This window comes from Oreochromis aureus, linkage group 3 (assembly GCF_013358895.1).
Source record: "Oreochromis aureus strain Israel breed Guangdong linkage group 3, ZZ_aureus, whole genome shotgun sequence".
Taxonomy (NCBI): Eukaryota; Metazoa; Chordata; class Actinopteri; order Cichliformes; family Cichlidae; genus Oreochromis; species Oreochromis aureus.
In genome coordinates this window covers 4,599,514-4,618,350 of record NC_052944.1, presented here as the reverse complement: position 1 = coordinate 4,618,350, position 18,837 = coordinate 4,599,514, and the positions used below count along the sequence as shown (strand labels likewise).

At 41.9% G+C, this 18,837-nt stretch overlaps 1 protein-coding gene across 1 annotated transcript in view; it reads left to right on the top strand.

The window, feature by feature from the left end:
• The window catches only part of zanl (zonadhesin, like), an 88,491-nt gene that overhangs the window by 26,413 nt on the left and 43,241 nt on the right, over positions 1-18,837 (top strand). Inside the window, 27 exon segments of the mRNA XM_039609584.1 lie at positions 31-174; positions 295-411; positions 2,460-2,629; positions 3,036-3,238; positions 4,056-4,200; positions 4,588-4,781; positions 4,871-5,012; positions 5,264-5,508; positions 7,167-7,315; positions 7,790-7,918; positions 8,005-8,096; positions 8,099-8,142; positions 8,305-8,446; positions 8,833-9,029; positions 9,218-9,356; positions 9,900-10,016; positions 10,299-10,423; positions 10,851-10,996; positions 11,443-11,586; positions 11,716-11,823; positions 13,482-13,651; positions 14,196-14,398; positions 15,216-15,360; positions 15,749-15,942; positions 16,032-16,173; positions 16,425-16,669; positions 18,660-18,808. Coding sequence (XP_039465518.1) covers positions 31-174; positions 295-411; positions 2,460-2,629; positions 3,036-3,238; positions 4,056-4,200; positions 4,588-4,781; positions 4,871-5,012; positions 5,264-5,508; positions 7,167-7,315; positions 7,790-7,918; positions 8,005-8,096; positions 8,099-8,142; positions 8,305-8,446; positions 8,833-9,029; positions 9,218-9,356; positions 9,900-10,016; positions 10,299-10,423; positions 10,851-10,996; positions 11,443-11,586; positions 11,716-11,823; positions 13,482-13,651; positions 14,196-14,398; positions 15,216-15,360; positions 15,749-15,942; positions 16,032-16,173; positions 16,425-16,669; positions 18,660-18,808 — 4,140 coding nt within the window.

Sequence of the window (18,837 nt, the reverse complement as noted above, 5' to 3'; positions counted from 1 at the left end):
ACATATCCTGCCTTGACTTTGTCCTACCAGCTCCTACTATGACCAAATGTGTGGCCTTTGTGGTGACTATGATGGGAACCCAGACAATGACTTCACCAAACCAGATGGCACTGTGGCAGGAAATAGTAATGACTTTGGGAACAGCTGGCAGACTGAAGAGGATGAAGATGACTCGTGAGTTCAAACACATTTATCTTACTGTCTTTTGGATTTCTTATGGTTATGTCTTTTGTTACCTTACTTTCGGACTCCTCCTGACACGCTGAAAGAGAATGTAACTGTGTTTCGTATTTGTATTGACCAGATGTACCCGGGAACAAAGCCTGATCCAGACTGTGACCCCAACTTGGAAGCTGAAGTTGTAAAACCAGAGAAATGTGGTAAAATTACAGACCATACTGGACCCTTCCGGTAAGAATTCACAACCCCTCCACTTTTGGTTATCGACTGGGTTAAACTGATGGGATTCCTGGGATTTTATAAGGTTTTTTCCTGACTTTGAAAGATCTTGAAATAAATGGCAGAATGGCTGGTAATCACCCAACTGACCTGTAAAATACTCAAAAATCTTTTCAATACTATTACTGTAATGCTGTAACGAACCCATCTGGCACTGGGATGCCAGGTTTGTTCTATATCCCTTTTTGCTAATGCAAAGTGAGCTGGAACAAGGTTCCAATTCCCTTCTCTTTATCCCTCCTTCACAAATGCACCAGGATACTTTTGGCACCAGGATGACAGGTTCTCCTCTCTATCGCTCTTTGCAAATCCAACAGCAGGTTTTTGGCACCGGGATGCCAGGTTCTCGTCCCTCATTCACAATCACAGCAGCAAACTTTTCTACCAACAAGCTGCCAGTTTCCTTCCCACTATCACTCCTTCGCAAATTGCAGCACCATGCTTTTCCCACTGGGATGCCAGTTTCCATGATTCTATCCATCTTTCACAAGATATAACATTGTGCATTCAACAACAACTAACACCGTGTTGCCAGTCTTTGTTTCCATATCGGTCATTTGCAAACACAGTAGTAAAGTGGGTACTGGGATGCCATCTTTTCTGCCTTCGCAAAGCGCCGGTGACTCCTCATGGTGTTGGGATGCCACATTCTGTCTGCTATGACTCCTTTTAAGACATCTAATCTCCGCCATGCGCATAATTCCTTACTTCTGCCTTCTCATGTGCTTTCACTAGCATCATCTAAATTCTCCCTTCTTGACACAGTCATTAGAGACAGGTCTCCAAACTGACTCGAGGTTCTGACAACATCCAAAATGGCATTATCATCTTCTGTGTGGTTCAGTTGAATTCTACTCAGCTCTCTGCTGGTTGTGGGGGTTATCATTATGGAAGGCTCTTCTCCTCTAACCAGTCTTTCAATTCAGCCAGCCCTTCCAAAACTGCTTACCATCACCTCTGTTCCTTTCCGAAATTGGCATAGTAGTTATCGCTACCTTACCCAAACTAAATTAACCAGCCAGGCACTCCTTCTCCATCTTCTCCATCTTGACAAGCTCAACTTTTAAGAGGCGTCAAAACATTACCTCAAGTCTTAAAATCCAGGCATGCGTCACTGTCAGAGCCTCAGTTCAGAGTTGAGCCACATCGCTACCTGATCAAGGGTTCTCTGCATTCATCTATTAAGGTTTTTGTTGTCCGAAATTTGCTTTGATCTCTTCTCCCGCCATTCCTTCCTTGTTTTCCGAGCTCATCCACTCCACTGGAACCTTGACCACCTTGTTGAGGCCATGGTCTGTTCATCTTTGCTGGCCTGCCTACCAGTTATAATCCTCTCCTTTGGGTGGCGTTGTCACTTTGCGTTCGCCCTGTCTGCGCACGTTTTTTGTCTTGCTTTCCTTCTCTCACCCCAACCAGTCGTGGCAGATGGTTGTACTTCCCTGGGCCTGGTTTTGCCAGAGGTTTCTTCCCACGAAAAGGGAGTTTTTCTTTACCACTGTCACCAAAGTGCTTACTCGTAGGGGGTCATATGATTGTTGGGTTTTTCTCTGTATGTATTATTGTAGGGCCTACCTTATATATAAAGCGCCTTGAGGCGACTGTTGTTGTGATTTGGTGCTGTATAAATAAATTGGAATTAAATTTGAATTATTACTGCAGAGGTATTTGACCTTCACAATGCACAGTTATTGCTGCTTCTAGGGGATGCCTTCTTTGGGGATCTGCCAGGCCCGGGAGCCGCCAGTACCCAGCGAGGCCTTCCCCAAACCGCAGTTCAATTCATGTTTAAGCCATTCACCTTTTTCTAATAGAAACACTGTCAAATGTAAAATGAGCATGTGGCCCCAGCTAGTGAATTGTTGCTAAACTAATGCAAGAGTTGTTGACTGTTTCACCCCAAATGTACTTTGTTTGTTTGTTTGTTTGAACTCAGATTTTCAGTATATATGAGCCTCTGCCTTTTCCTGCCTAAACTAAGTGAATGTTTTTCTCTGTTACAGGGAGTGTATCAGTGTAGTTAATCCCACTCCATTCTTCCAAAGCTGTGTGTTTGACATGTGTCAGTTCAATGGCCAGCAGCACGTGCTGTGTGACCAGCTCCAGGCCTACACTGACGCATGTCATAGTGCTGGAGCCAAAGTCTACCCATGGAGGACTCCAGACTTCTGCTGTAAGTTTGAATATGAGATATACTAAATATATCTATATGATATATGATATTTTAATATTAATATCAGCTGTGAACATCATAAACTGTATATAAAACATAGCCACAGTGACATCACCCATTGGCTTGACGAGCCCCATTCTGAAGCATGAATGAATAAAGCCTTGAATAATACCTTTTTAAATGGGGTGCATGCCGTAGGTTCTCTTTTTGGAAGTTGTCTCCACCTGTAAATATAACTAACATATATTACATCCTGCTGACCAACATTATAATTGAACTTATAATCATATTTATAATTGTATATGGAGGAGAGGTTAAGATACATCCTACCCCCCCCTTCCTCTGTTGCCATTTGTCCACCATTGTTCCCTCTCATTATTGTTCATCCCTGTGTTTGTCCACACAGCTCTCACCTGTCCTCCCAACAGCTCCTACTCCCTTTGTGTGAGTTCATGTCCTGAGACATGTCTTGGTGTGGTGGGACCACCTGGCTGTGAGGAAGTGTGTGTGGAGGGTTGTGAGTGTAACCCTGGCTTCATTCTCAGTGATGACAAATGTGTGGAACTGAGAGACTGTGGTTGTGTGGACCCCAGTGGAACCTATCACCCTGTAAGTGGAAACAGCCTCCAAGCAATTAAAACCACATTCCATTTACCCTTAAAACGTGCTAAGCTCATGCTAACATCATTTTCAGTTCTCTTTATATTGTACCACTTCAACAGGAGAGACACCAAAAGGGCACAAAGACCTTACAGTACAAAAGAAATCAAAACTCAGCTAAATTAAGGGTGAATAGACTGCAGTGAGCTGTTGGCACAGAAATATTGGTTTTACAACAAAGATTTTTACTTTCAATTTATCAAGCACAGATTATGTTGTTTACACTGTATTTTACCTGACTTTAAAAGACACTGGTGTTATAGCATTTGTATTTATGTAAGAGCATTTATATACTAGTGCCACCAAAATTAGCAAGCCCAAAATCAGTAAATAAATGAGTGTAGGTTGGCTTAATTAGTTAATGGAATACAGAATCCCTGGTTTGAATCCAAATGTATATTAGAAATCTCACGGAACTTTTACGAGGCATCAACCCATTACCTCAAGTCTTAAAATCCAGACATGCATCCATCCAGGCTCCACACGAGTCATCTTTAAGGTCTTTCATTGTCTGAAATTTGGTTTGATCTCTTCTCCCGCCATTCCTTCCTAATTTTCTGAACTCATCCACTCCACTCTCTGGATTCCTTACCACCTTATTGAGGCCATGGGCTGTTTATCTTTACTCGCCTGCCTACCAGTTATATTTCTCTCATTTGGATCTAAATGATATTTATCATTTAGATCTTTATATTCATGGGACATACAAGAGAGAATTACATGACAACATTTCTGATTATTTTTGCATTCTGTGTACATTTGTCAGGTGGGCGATGACTGGTACTTGGAGGGTTGTGAACAAAAGTGTACGTGCCACAGTGGAGGTCTGCTACAGTGTCATAACACCAGCTGTAACCCAACTACTGAGAGCTGCCAACTACAAGATGGAGAATATGAATGCCACCCTCTGGGTATATTAATCACACAGCTTCACATACATCTATAGGATATATTATATTTCTATTGAGGCTTCTATTGAGGCTTGAGCCAGTTATCCATCTTATACAGCGGCTCCACAATCTGCGATACATGTGTTTATTAGTGAGTGAGTGTGACAGAGAAACAGCTGCATGGATGCATGGATGTGGATTATGGTGTCAAGTGGTTTATCCGACTGGTCTTAGAAATGCTGTAAATAAATGCAGTCATTTTAGCAACAGGCGCTCCAAACCTCCACTGTCTCTACTGATATTGTTAGTTTGGACTGAGTTTGTTAAGACTGCATAATAACTTCCTACCTTTTTGTTCAGGAAATCGTATCTACTCAGTTTCCAGTAATCCTTATTCTTTCTGTACAGACCTGTGTCCACCTAACGCAGAGTATATAGAGTGCGGTCCAGCTTGCATTCCTACATGTATGGAACCCTCTACCAACTGTTCTGGCTCCTGCATCACTGGGTGTTTCTGCAAACCAGGCTTTGTCTTCAAAGGACGGCACTGCGTGCCATTGGACAAATGTGGTTGTTTAGATGACAACAATAACTATTATGAGGTCAGATGTCCTAGTTAGTACTGTGTACTGTGTACATTTACAGACATACAGTATACTTTCTCAGTACTGATTGTGTTCATTTTATCCAGCCTGGTGAGATTGTATTTGGAGACGGCTGCACAAAGCTGTGTCGCTGTGCAGGAAACTACACTTTGGAATGTGTTGATAACTCCTGTGACCCCACTGAAGAGTGTCGAGAGGTTAATGGTGTTGCAGGCTGTTATCCTAAAGGTAATAATGTTTGTTGAAATATTAAAGAATTTGGACTGGAATGATCCCTTGCACCTTAAGAAAGTATCATTTAAGGAATGGATGGTCTAGCCACACCTCAAGACAACAGTATTTGGACTGGTGCTCAACTGTGATTTAATGCACTGTAATAAATTACATCAGCAAAAGGAGCACCTTGTGTTGTGCTTTACAGGAATAACTTGATAGTTGACAGTGTGGAAATTACAATTTATTATTTATTATTCCTTTAGGTACATCCACGTGCGTCGCATCTGGCGATCCACACTACACCAGCTTTGACAAACGCAAATATGACTTCATGGGCAACTGCAGCTATCTGATGTCTAGTCCATGCAATGACACAACTGTGCCCTACTTTGAGGTCCATACTGACAATGAAAACCGGTATAACAGGCCGACCATCTCCTATGTGAATGCCGTACATGTATACGCACAGATGGTAAAGATCTCCATTCTCAAAGGTGGCACTGTGCAGGTAAGACATGAGAGGAGGAAACAGGATGTTTTGCATGTCAAACCCAATCACACTATCACGTTATCAGGCACTACTGCATTACAAACAAACATTTTTCTGTGGTATAAATCACTGCACATGTTCAGGAACACTTCTGAAAACCACTGCAATTGACCATGGAAAGAAACTTGCACTTATGCTTAAAGGGGAAAGAACCTTTCTGCAACAACATCGGCTAAAGGGCGGGTGCTTGCTCGTTGTAAGAGCTCTTCGTTCTCAGGATTCTCTGCAGGCCGCGTTGTTGAAGCACGTTCAGGCCTCGAATGATCGCATTTGTTGAGCACCAGGTTTCGCTAGCGTCCAGTGCAGTCGGGATGACGATAGAGTTCAATAGTCTGCTCGTATTGCTAACATTCAGGGAAGTCGAGTTCCAAATAGGTTAGAGGTTAGAGTTAGGTCCTTCTCTCACCCCAACCAGTCGCAGCAGATGGCCTCCCCTCCCTGAGCCTGGTTCTGCCGAAGGTTTCTCCCTGTAAAAGACGCCACTGTCGCCAAAGTACTTACTCTTAGGGGGTCATATGATTGTGGGGTTTTTTCTCTGTATGTATTATTGTAGGGCAACTAGGGCTGCACGATTTTGCATAAAATGAGAATCACGATTTTTTTGCTTAGAATTGAGATCACGATTCTCTCACGATTTTCTTTTCCAATATAAATATTTATTGCACTTATTAACTGCACATCAACTTCGTAACAGTTGAAACTGAACATAAAAACAATAAATAAACATAAAAACAATAAATGCCTCACATTTTGTGGTTGCTGCAAAATGTTGTACTGCTTGAAATTCCGTCTCCACCATTGCTCGACACTACGTGTATAGAGCAGGTAGTGCAACAATAGAAAAATAGTTGCGGGACGGCACTGTGTAGCGTTTGTCTAGGGTGTTGATCATTTTCCTAAATCCCTCGTTTTGCACAGTGTTGATGGGAGCCATATCTTTGGTCAGGTGATAAGTAATATCCTCCGTAATTTCTTTGTGCCTGCGGGAGTTCGACGTGTATAGGGAAGCGCTGTATAAGGTTCCCGTTATTGATGTTTGGGTGGTTGACCGGGACGGATTTTCTCCTGTCACTTTCTCGTCATCCCTGACGTGTTCTCCGTTGTTTTTCCTGCCAATTTGAGCATCACTGCACAGCTTCTGTATCACGTGGTATAAGCCTCCGCCCTTGTCATTTGTTGAGCAGGAAGAGGGAGCGCTTGTTTTCATGCAGATTACGTCCCGGATCAAAATGCGGTACAATCGTCGTCGTCTTTTTTTTTTCTTTTTTTTTTCTTTTTTTTTTAAATCGTTGTCATTTGGAAATGAGATCGCACATAAGTATGAATCGAGATCGCGATTTTCTAACGATTAATCGTGCAGCCCTAGGGTCTACCTTACGATTGTTCAATTGTTATTGAAATGGGTCAGAGTGGAATCAAGATGAAAATAATCATATTTTTTGTGTTGTTCTTCCTTTTTTTTATTTCTGAATCTGTTGTTTAAACATCATTGGCATGATGAGGGAACGTTTCCTTTTAGTTACAGTTAGTAATGTTGTGACATAGTTAATTCAAAAATGGAAATGTTGGCTAATAATTCACCAGATTTGATGTACTGTGCCTATTTTCCCACACAGGTTAATGGGACCAATGTCAATCTGCCACTGTCCCCGGCCCCTGGTATTTCTGTGTTCAAGTCAGGAAAACACTACACTGTCTCCATGAACTTTGGTGTGACGGTTCGCTATGATGGAAACACCTTCATGGACATCAAAGTGATCGAAGAGTGAGTGAAGACCAAATTCACGGTTTCCTTATAAAATGGTGTTTTAATCAAAGATTCATCAGTCCAGAAATCTACATCCCTAATAATACAACTAAAACAATAACACATATTCATATACTGAACATGACTCCTTTATCTGTAACCAGTAGTAAGGTGATAAAGACAGAGATTAATGGCACAGCTAGGATATTTTATGTAAGTAATTTAGCAGGAGCAACACAAACAGCTCACTCAAAATTTCAAGATAGAATCACACAAAACTTATCATTTCCTGACTAGTTCATTCTATGCTGATGCTGTCAAACGCATCAAACATGCATGTCTGATCTTTTAGTCTTACTAATGTGTGGGGTTTAGTCTACTGTTGAAAAGCAACTTGGCTGGAATTAAAACACGTTGTATAATGTAATTCTGACTGAGTTGTTAGCCTTTCTTGCAAAAGACTCCAACACAATCATTTTCTGTAATCTGCAGCTATCAGAACAAGCTGTGTGGCCTGTGTGGCAACTATGATGGAGATACTAAAGATGACTTCCGCAAACCAGATGGAAGCTTAGCTGAAAATGCCAATGACTTTGGACACAGTTGGAACATGAATCCAGAGTGAGTATTGCAGAGATGCAAGTGTAAAGAAACATTTACCATTGACAAAAGACAAATGTTCTTAAGATGAAAGTCTGTCTTGACAGATGTAATAAGAAACCCAACACTACCATCCCTGGGTGCAATAAAGAAGAACAGGAACTGTATGAAAGCTCTGGATATTGTGGCATTCTGCTGGACAAAATGGACCTTTTGCTGTGTGCCATCGCAAAGTCAACCCCAATGTATGTTCATGTAGAGGATAGTGCATTGCTTGTTGTATTTGTGTATGTGTGTGTGTACTGGGTTGAAAATGTGATGCTAGTAATAGTGGAATAATTTGAATTTGTGCTTTTAGATGGTCAGACAATATAAAGCATTGTAACAAAGTGATTGTTTGTTCTCAGAATTACTTCAGGGACTGTGTCTTTGACTTGTGTGAGCTGGATGGAGCCAAGCCCATTTTGTGTGAAGCCATTGAAGCCTATGTCAATGAATGCCAAGATCGTGGGGTCAACCTTGGACCATGGAGGAATGAAACCTTCTGCCGTGAGTATTAGAAGGACAAATGATTTAATTTAGTAGTAAAATATCTTTAGGTAAAATCAGCTCGGCTGAGTAGTTGGGAGAAAATCACACAAAGAAGTTTATGTCAGTTCTGACTTGAGGAAGAGTACTTCATACGGGCTTTCTACTCACTAAAGTTAACTGAGGGAGTGCTGCTTTAGCATACCTAGTGGACAGACGACATATGCCAAGAGGCTGCAGGAGACTGGGTTACCACCAAACTCAAACAATCTAGTTACACAGAAGACAACACAGCTGGAAGTGCCAAAGACACATTTTTTTTCTTATAAAAAGCTGTGATTTTATATTTTAAGCAGCACATACTTTTGTCTCCTATCACTAACTTCAACCTCTTGTGGTCTCCTTAGCACTGAACTGCCCCCCAAACAGCCACTACGAACCCTGTGCAGATCCTTGTCAGGAAACATGCTTTGGAAAACCCCCCTCCTGCTCTGGTCCCTGCTCTGAGTCCTGTGTGTGTGATCCCAGCTATGTCCTGAGTGCTGGCAAGTGCGTTAAGGAGAACATGTGTGGCTGCAACCACACGAACGGCCAGTATTATGAGGTATGGTGAAGTGGGTCTGATAGGCCGGCAGTGAATCATTTGGTCCTTTGTATTTCAAGTCAGGTCACTTGCAGTGTCTTTATGTCCTTTCTAAAACAACATTTTCATACATACATGCATATAATGATTTACAAAGAATCATCTGTGCCTGCTATGCTGAATTGTCAATTTTGTTGCCTGTCTGTCAGCCTGGAGAGGAGTTTTTTGAGGAAGACTGCAAGCGAAAATGTTGGTGTGGTGCAGCTGGAATTACCTGTGAAGCCTCTGAATGCCCCCCAATGCATGAATGTAAACTTCAGGATGGAGAGCTGGGCTGCTATCCTACGAGTATGTTTGTTATGTTCACACCTAAAAAAAAAACAAAGTAAAGCTGTAGCCATTATATTCTAAGTAGGTTTCCAGATCTCATGGGTTGGACTGCCAACCTGAAAAGTTTTGCAACTGTGTTTGATGTGATGCTGTAGACTTTGTCAAAGTTCTCAAACTAGCATTTTCTGTCCCTGCTCAAATATACACAGTTAGACTGAGTAATGGAAGCGAGAGAAGCACAAACCAGAGCTGTCTTCACTTTCAGTAACAGTGAAATGTTTGTGTGTTTTTGTTATGTTTCTTTTGCTCTCTTTTGTACAGTTTGTCTATAACAACACTTGTTACATGCATTTCTTCGTAATACAGAATCACAGAGTTGGAGAAAACAAATGCAAATAATACAAATTTTTGTCTAGTCAGGAAATGATATATTCTTTGCATCTATTTTAATGCCATTATAGGTCCAAAGCAGCAGTGAACTGCACTGTTATTAGGTAATTGTTCTACAGTGGCTTCATCTGTGTTTCAGTCTGATGTTCCTGATCTTTGTCCCTCTCTCAGGCTTCCAGGATTGTGTAGTTTCTGGGGATCCACACTACAACACCTTTGACAAGAAGTACTACACCTTCATGGGAACCTGTACTTACACACTGGCCAGAACCTGTAGGAACAGCACAGGTACACACCAATTCAGACATTTATTTATTAAGATGTTTGGGTTTCATTGCACCTGTTCTAGTCTTGCCACGCCCACTAATTAATTCAAGTTTAAATGAGCTAAATTTACTCATTCATTATTTTCATCACAAAGCATGACACATGTTGTTTACATTCACGTTTGCTGCAAAAAGAAGACACTGAATGTCAGTGATGGTTTGTATGTTAATGCCAATATCTGCCAATTTTAACCTTTAATATAAACACACAATATTCCTGATTGTCGTGGTCTTCTCTGTGCAGGCCCTTGGTTCTCTGTGGAGGCAAAGAATGAAGAGAGAGGAGTTGCAGGAGTGTCATACCTGAGGAAGCTATATGTGACAGTGGATGGAATTACTGTGACCCTGATGAAGAGCAGTAGAACACTGGTCAGTATATGAATGAATTACTATCTGTTATATTTTCCATCTTTAGGTATAATGTGTGCCAATACACATCCCAGACACCAGCTGTATCATCACCATGGATGTATCATGTCTACACATAACTGACATTTTAGCAAAACAACTAATGTGAAATTATATATTTAGTTAATTTGTTGCTAACACCTTGCCAAAAACAGATTTGTCCCATGTTGTCAGTTGAACCTATACAAATGCCAAAGATAACACAGTGTGATAGGCATCAAAGCAGTATCTTTCTTGCTTGTTAAAACTGTACAAAGTCTGGTTTTGCCTGATATACTGCACACTCCACACTCTTTCTACTTTTATACTCCTGACCTGTCCACCAATTAGAAGTTTACACAGTCTGTTTAACATCTTTATATTATCCTTTTCTTCATCACTGAATCAGGTGAACGGAGTGCGGGTGGCTCTGCCCCACTCCCCCTCTCCTCTCATGTCTATTAGTCTTGCTGGTCAGTTCATCACCCTTCAAACATCCTTTGGCCTGAGGGTGCGTTGGGATGGAAACCATTATGCCCAGATCTCAGTTCCCAGGTTAGTATAAATATTGATTTGAACTATTTTGATATTGTAGAACTTCTTTTTATTTGCTTCACACATTCATACAATACACCTGACCACCGTCTCCACTGCTACATCATTCTTTTTGATGACCACTTTCCTCCAATGCAACCATAACCTAACGATCTGAAGAAACTCTGATAGATAACAATTTAAACTGCTGAATGTCACCAGTTGTTTTATGTATGTTGTGGAAACTAAAAAAACATAGCAGTCCATTTGTGTGCATTTCGTGGACACATGCAACTTAATAAATACTAACGATGCCCTGGTTTATTGTATCAGAGATTTTTGCATTCTCTTCATTTGTTTCTAGAATAACAATAAAAGGCCAAGCAACACCTTATTAAACATTGCAAATATTCTTAAGACTGTGTTATCTTAATCCTACATATCCTGCATTGACTTTGTCCTACCAGCTCCTACTATGACCAAATGTGTGGCCTTTGTGGTGACTATGATGGGAACCCAGACAATGACTTCACTAAACCAGATGGCACTGTGGCAGGAAATAGTAATGACTTTGGGAACAGCTGGCAGACCGAAGAGGATGAAGATGACTCGTGAGTTCAAACACATTTATCTTACTGTCTTTTGGATTTCTTATGGTTATGTCTTTTGTTACCTTGCTGTCGGACTCCTCCTGACACACTGAAGAGAATGTAACTGTGTTTCGTATTTGTATTGACCAGATGTACCCCGGGAACAAAGCCTGATCCAGACTGTGACCCCAACTTGGAAACTGAAGTTGTAAAACCAGAGAAATGTGGTAAAATTACAGACCCTACTGGACCCTTCCGGTAAGAATTCACAACCCCTCCACTTTTGGTTATCAACTGGGTTAAACTGATGGGATTCCTGGGATTTTACAAGGTTTTTTCCTGACTTTGAAAGATCTTGAAATAAATGGCAGAATGGCTGGTAATCACCCAGCTGACCTGTAAAATACTAAAAAATCTTTTCAATACTATTATTGTAATGCTGTAACGAACCCTTCTGGCACTGGGATGCCAGGTTCTCTTCCCTCTTTCACAAATGTAGCAGCAAGCTTTCCCCAATAACTGGGATGCCAGTGTCCATGCATCTATCCACCTTTAACAAAATGTAACATTCCACATTCCTGACACCGTGTTGCCAGTCTTTGTCTATCAAATTATCGGTCATTTGCAAACACATCAGTAAACGTTCCTCACATCCTTTTGGTTGCCAATTTCTTTGCCATCTTTCCTGGCTTCGCGAACCACCAGTGAACTCTCATTGTACCAGAATGCCAAATTCTGTCCTCTTTGGCTCCTTTCAAGTCATCTGAATTCCCCGTGCGCATAATTCCTCAAGGCGTCCTTTCACTTCTCATGTGCTTTCACTAGCATCATCTAAATCCTCCCTTCTTGACACAGTCATTAGAAACAGTTCTCCAAACCAACTCGTGCTTCTGACAACATTCAAAATGGCATTATCATCGTCTATGAGGTTCAGTGGAATTTTACTCAGCTCTCTGCTGGTTTTGGGGGTTATCATTATGAAAGGCTCTTCTCCTCTAATCAGGCTTTCAATTCAACCAACCTTTCCAAAACTGCTTACCATCACCTCTGTTCATTTCAGAAATCGGCATAATAGTAATCCGTCTGTGAAGGTTCTCAGTCATCCAGGTCATCGTAGTCTAAGGAGCTTGGAAAGAAAAGCGTCTGGACTATAAGCTGCTTGAAGACGTTTCACCTCTCATCCGAGAAGCTTCTTCAGTTCTAGGGTCAAATGGTGGAGAGTTCCAGATTTAAACCCTGTGGGAGTATCCCCCCAAGAGGGACAAAAGGACCCCCTAATGATCCTTTAACCAATCAGATGAGCCAAGGTGTGAAAACGGGTCTAGGTCACAATCAGCCAATCTCACCCTAAACCTTGGCTTCCCAAAGGCCTTCCCCAAACCGCAGTTCAATTGATGTTTAAGCCATTCACCTTTTTGTAACACCAATACTGTCAAATGTAAAATGAGGATGTGGGCTCAGCAAGTGAATTGGAGATAAAGTAACCTAACACTTCTCTTCCAGTTTTTATCTATATATGATCCCCCAGTTCTACTAGCTGTTTGTTCTGTCATTCATTCATTCCCCACCCTCCCTCCCCTTTCTCAATTATTTCACTTCTTTCACTGTTTCACTTCTCATTAGTACATGGGGATCTGCCAGGCCAGGAGCTGCCGCCAGTCCCCAGCGATGCCTTCCCCAAACCGCAGTTCAATTCATTTTTAAGCCATTCACCTTTATCTACTAAAACCATTGTCAAACCTAAAATGAGCATGTGGCCCCAGCTAGTGAATTGTTGCTAAACTAATGCAAGAGTTGTTGACTGTTTCACCCCCAAATTTAGTTTGTTTCTTTGTATGTTTAAACTCAGATTTTCAGTATATATGAGCCTCTGCCTTTTCCTGCCTAAACTAAGTGAATGTTTTTCTCTGTTACAGGGAGTGTATCAGTGTAGTTAATCCCACTCCATTCTTCCAAAGCTGTGTGTTTGACATGTGTCAGTTCAATGGCCAGCAGCACGTGCTGTGTGACCAGCTCCAGGCCTACACTGACGCATGTCATAGTGCTGGAGCCAAAGTCTACCCATGGAGGACTCCAGACTTCTGCTGTAAGTTTGAATATGAGATATACTAAATATATCTATATGATATATGATATTTTAATATTAATATCAGCTGTGAACATCATAAAGTGTATATAAAACATAGTCACAGTGACATCACCCATTGGCTTGATGAGCCCCATTCTGAAGCATGAATGAATAAAGCCTTGAATAATACCTTTTTAAATGGGATGCATGCCATAACTTCTCTTTTTGGAAGTTGTCTCCACCTGTAAATATAACTAACATATATTACATCCTGCTGACCAACATTATAATTGAACTTATAATCATATTTATAATTGTATATGGAGGAGAGGTTAAGATACAGTGCACAATACTGAAACCAATTTAAAACGAACAATGCCGTTAATATTGTCTATCCTTTCATTTATGACACTGCACAAAGTAAAATCAATATGAGATACCTAGATGCCCTGTCTTTGAATCATCCTACTCACCCTCCATAATCAATTCCTCTCTTCTCTGTTGCCATTTGTCCACCATTGTCCCCTCTCATTATTGTTCATCCCTGTGTTTGTCCACACAGCTCTCACCTGTCCTCCCAACAGCTCCTACTCCCTTTGTGTGAGTTCATGTCCTGAGACATGTCTTGGTGTGGTGGGACCACCTGGCTGTGAGGAAGTGTGTGTGGAGGGTTGTGAGTGTAACCCTGGCTTCATTCTCAGTGATGACAAATGTGTGGAACTGAGAGACTGTGGTTGTGTGGACCCCAGTGGAACCTATCACCCTGTAAGTGGAAACAGCCTCCAAGCAATTAAAACCACATTCCATTTACCCTTAAAATGTGCTAAGCTCATGCTAACATCATTTTCAGTTCTCTTTATATTGTACCACTTCAACAGGAGAGACACCAAAAGGGCACAAAGACCTTACAGTACAAAAGAAATCAAAACTCAGCTAAATTAAGGGTGCATAGACTGCAGTGAGCTGTTGGCACAGAAATACTGGTTTTACAACAAAGATTTTTACTTTCAACTTATCAAGCACAGATTATGTTGTTTACACTGTATTTTACCTGACTTTAAAAGACACTGGTGTTATAGCGTTTGTGTTTATGTAAGAGCATTTATATACTAGAGCCACCAAATTTAGCAAGCACAAAATCAGTAAATAAATGAGTGTAGGTTGGCTTAATTAGTTAATGGCATACAGAATCCCTGGTTTGAATCCAAATGTATATTAGAAATCTCACGGGAACTTTTACGAGGCATCAACCCATTACCTCAAGTCTTAAAATCCAGACATGCATCCATCCAGGCTCCACACGAGTCATCTTTAAGGTCTTTCATGGTCTGAAATTTGGTTTGATCTCTTCTCCCGCCATTCCTTCCTAATTTTCTGAACTCATCCACTCCACTCTCTGGATTCCTTACCACCTTATTGAGGCCATGGGCTGTTTATCTTTACTCGCCTGCCTACCAGTTATATTTCTCTCATTTGGATCTAAATGATATTTATCATTTAGATCTTTATATTCATGGGACATACAAGAGAAATTACATGACAAAATTTCTGATTATTTTTGCATTCTGTGTACATTTGTCAGGTGGGCGATGACTGGTACTTGGAGGGTTGTGAACAAAAGTGTACGTGCCACAGTGGAGGTCTGCTACAGTGTCATAACACCAGCTGTAACCCAACTACTGAGAGCTGCAAACTACAAGATGGAGAATATGAATGCCACCCTCTGGGTATATTAATCACACAGCTTCACATACATCTATAGGATATATTATGTTTCTATTGAGGCTTCTATTGAGGCTTGAGCCAGTTATCCATCTTATACAGCGGCTCCACAATCTGCGATACATGTGTTTATTAGTGAGTGAGTGTGACAGAGAAACAGCTGCATGGATGCATGGATGTGGATTATGGTGTCAAGTGGTTTATCCGACTGGTCTTAGAAATGCAGTAAATAAATGCAGTCATTTTAGCAACAGGTGCTCCAAACCTCCACTGTCTCTACTGATATTGTTAGTTTGGACTGAGTTTGTTAAGACTGCATAATAACTTCCTACCTTTTTTGTTCAGGAAATCGTATCTACTCAGTTTCCAGTAATCCTTATTCTTTCTGTACAGACCTGTGTCCACCTAACGCAGAGTATATAGAGTGCGGTCCAGCTTGCATTCCTACATGTATGGAACCCTCTACCAACTGTTCTGGCTCCTGCATCACTGGGTGTTTCTGCAAACCAGGCTTTGTCTTCAAAGGACGGCACTGCGTGCCATTGGACAAATGTGGTTGTTTAGATGACAACAATAACTATTATGAGGTCAGATGTCCTAGTTAGTACTGTGTACTGTGTACATTTACAGACATACAGTATACTTTCTCAGTACTGATTGTGTTCATTTTATCCAGCCTGGTGAGATAGTATTTGGAGACGGCTGCACAAAGCTGTGTCGCTGTGCAGGAAACTACACTTTGGAATGTGTTGATAACTCCTGTGACCCCACTGAAGAGTGTCGAGAGGTTAATGGTGTTGCAGGCTGCTATCCTAAAGGTAATAATGTTTGTTGAATTATTAAAGAATTTGGACTGGAATGATCCCTTGCACCTTAAGAAAGTATCATTTAAGGAATGGATGGTCTAGCCACACCTCAAGACAACATTATTTGGACTGGTGCTCAACTGTGATTTAATGCACTGTAATAAATTACATCAGCAAAAGGAGCACCTTGTGTTGTGCTTTACAGGAATAACTTGATAGTTGACAGTGTGGAAATTACAATTTCTTATTTATTATTCCTTTAGGTACATCCACGTGCGTCGCATCTGGCGATCCACACTACACCAGCTTTGACAAACGCAAATATGACTTCATGGGCAACTGCAGCTATCTGATGTCTAGTCCATGCAATGACACAACTGTGCCCTACTTTGAGGTCCATACTGACAATGAAAACCGGTATAACAGGCCGACCATCTCCTATGTGAAGGCCGTACATGTATCTGCACAGATGATAAAGATCTCCATTCTCAAAGGTGGCACTGTGCAGGTAAGACATGAGAGGAGGAAACAGGATGTTTTGCATGTCAAACCCAATCACACTATCACGTTATCAGGCACTACTGCATTACAAACAAACATTATTATGTGGTACAAATCACTGCACATGCTCAGGAACACTTCTGAAAACCACTGCAATTGACCATAAAAAGAAACTTGCAGTTACACTTTGCACTTAGTTTCTCCTACACCGGCGACACATCGGGCAGCTAATGATCTCCATCGGCGTCAGTCAGCGGCGACTGCTTCAACTTCATCCCAGGCAATGTCAACGGTTTTCAGATCATCCATAAACGTTCGACGCCATGAGATCTTTGGTCGGCTTTGCTTTCGCTGGTTCTGTCGTAGGTTTCTTCCTGTTAAAAGACGCCACTGTCACCAGAGTGCTTGCTCATAGGGGGTCATATCATTGTTGTTTTTTTTCTTTGTATGTATTATTGTAGTGTCCACCTTACAATATAAAGCGCCTTGAGGTGACTGTTGTTGTAATGTGGCGCTATACAAATAAAATTGAATTGAAATGAATTGAATTGGAGCGTCGGAAGACCCGGCCGCCTTCCCTACTGTGAAGTCCACATCTTGATCAGGGATCCCATCATTCGAGATGATGCTTTCGAAATATGTGAAATTATCCACCTCTTCAGCATGTTGTTGATTGATCAACAGGAACATGCGTAACCAACTTGAGTACCGTCGTCTTCTTGGTCGTGGTTCTTCATCGCCTCCCTCTGCAAAGCCGCGAGTTAACTCTTGGAAGTCTTCCTGAGAGTCGACCCCAGCAGGGCAATGTCGTCCGCGGTCCAAGTCGGTGAGATTGTTCGTGACAGTTGACACCGATGCCAGTTTGGTCAACTGATCGTTGCATGATGAAGTCAATTACCAACAGGAAGAGGAAAGGCGATAGCATACATTCCTGTCGGACACCAGTATTGATCGGGAAGAAATCCATTCAGAAATCATCTGTCCGGACGCAGCAGCAGGAGTTGGAGTAGAGACCACAAAGGGTGTCTACAAACCGCTGGGGATTCCATATTGACGTAGAATAGCCCATAGAGTCGGGCTGATGGACGCTGTCAAAACCCTTCTTGAAGTCGTTGAAATTTCAATGATCATGCGGAGGGTGAAGATGTGCTCGACGCACGACTGGCCACTCTGAAAGCCAGCAAGCTCTTCTCACAATCGTTCGTCCACTGCATGTCGTAGCCAATTTAAAAGAACGAGGCAAAGCACTTTCCTGGGTACCGACAGCAACATGATGCCCGGCAGTTCTTACAGTCGCCCAAATAGCCTTTCGTAGGAAGTTTGGTGATGATGCCTTTTGTCCAATCATAGGGTACACACGATGTTGACCAGCAGGTGTTTAGGGGTCTTCTAAGGGCAGCTTCCAACTGGGCTTCGTGGTGCTTCAGGATTATGGGGAGGTACTCGTCCAGGCCAGCAGCCTTTCCACTCTTGAGGAGTTGGATCGCTGTCTTGACTTTGGCATCGCTGATTTGTCCGATATCGACAAGAAGAAAATCCATGGAGGGTGCAAGTTCTTGACCTCAAACAGGTGGAGTGGCTCGGGCTGGTTTAAAGTATCGCAGAACTGTTTGACTCAACGTGGGTTGCTCAGCTGCAGTGAGGAGGACTCATCCATTTTGTCTCCGATTGGAACCAAGCGGCCACCGGGAGCCCCAGTTAGATCTCGTACAATGCAATTTAAGGTTTGGGTATCGTTCTGGTCGACTGCTTCTTGGGCTTCCATGCCTTTAGCTTCGATCCACTCTCACTTCTAACGCCGGCAGCTGCGTTTGACCCGGTCAGGCAAGATCTCAGTAGGCGGCCATGGCCCTCTCAGAGAGGACTGTTGTTCATACATCATTGGCATGATGAGGGAACGTTTATTTTTATTTACAGATAGTAATGTTGTGACATAGGTAATTCAAAAATGAAAATGTTGGCCAGATTTGATGTACTGTGCCTATTTTCCCACACAGGTTAATGGGACCAATGTCAATCTGCCACTGTCCCCGGCCCCTGGTATTTCTGTGTTCAAGTCAGGAAAACACTACACTGTCTCCATGAACTTTGGTGTGACGGTTCGCTATGATGGAAACACCTTCATGGACATCAAAGTGATCAAAGAGTGAGTGAAGACCAAATTCACGGTTTCCT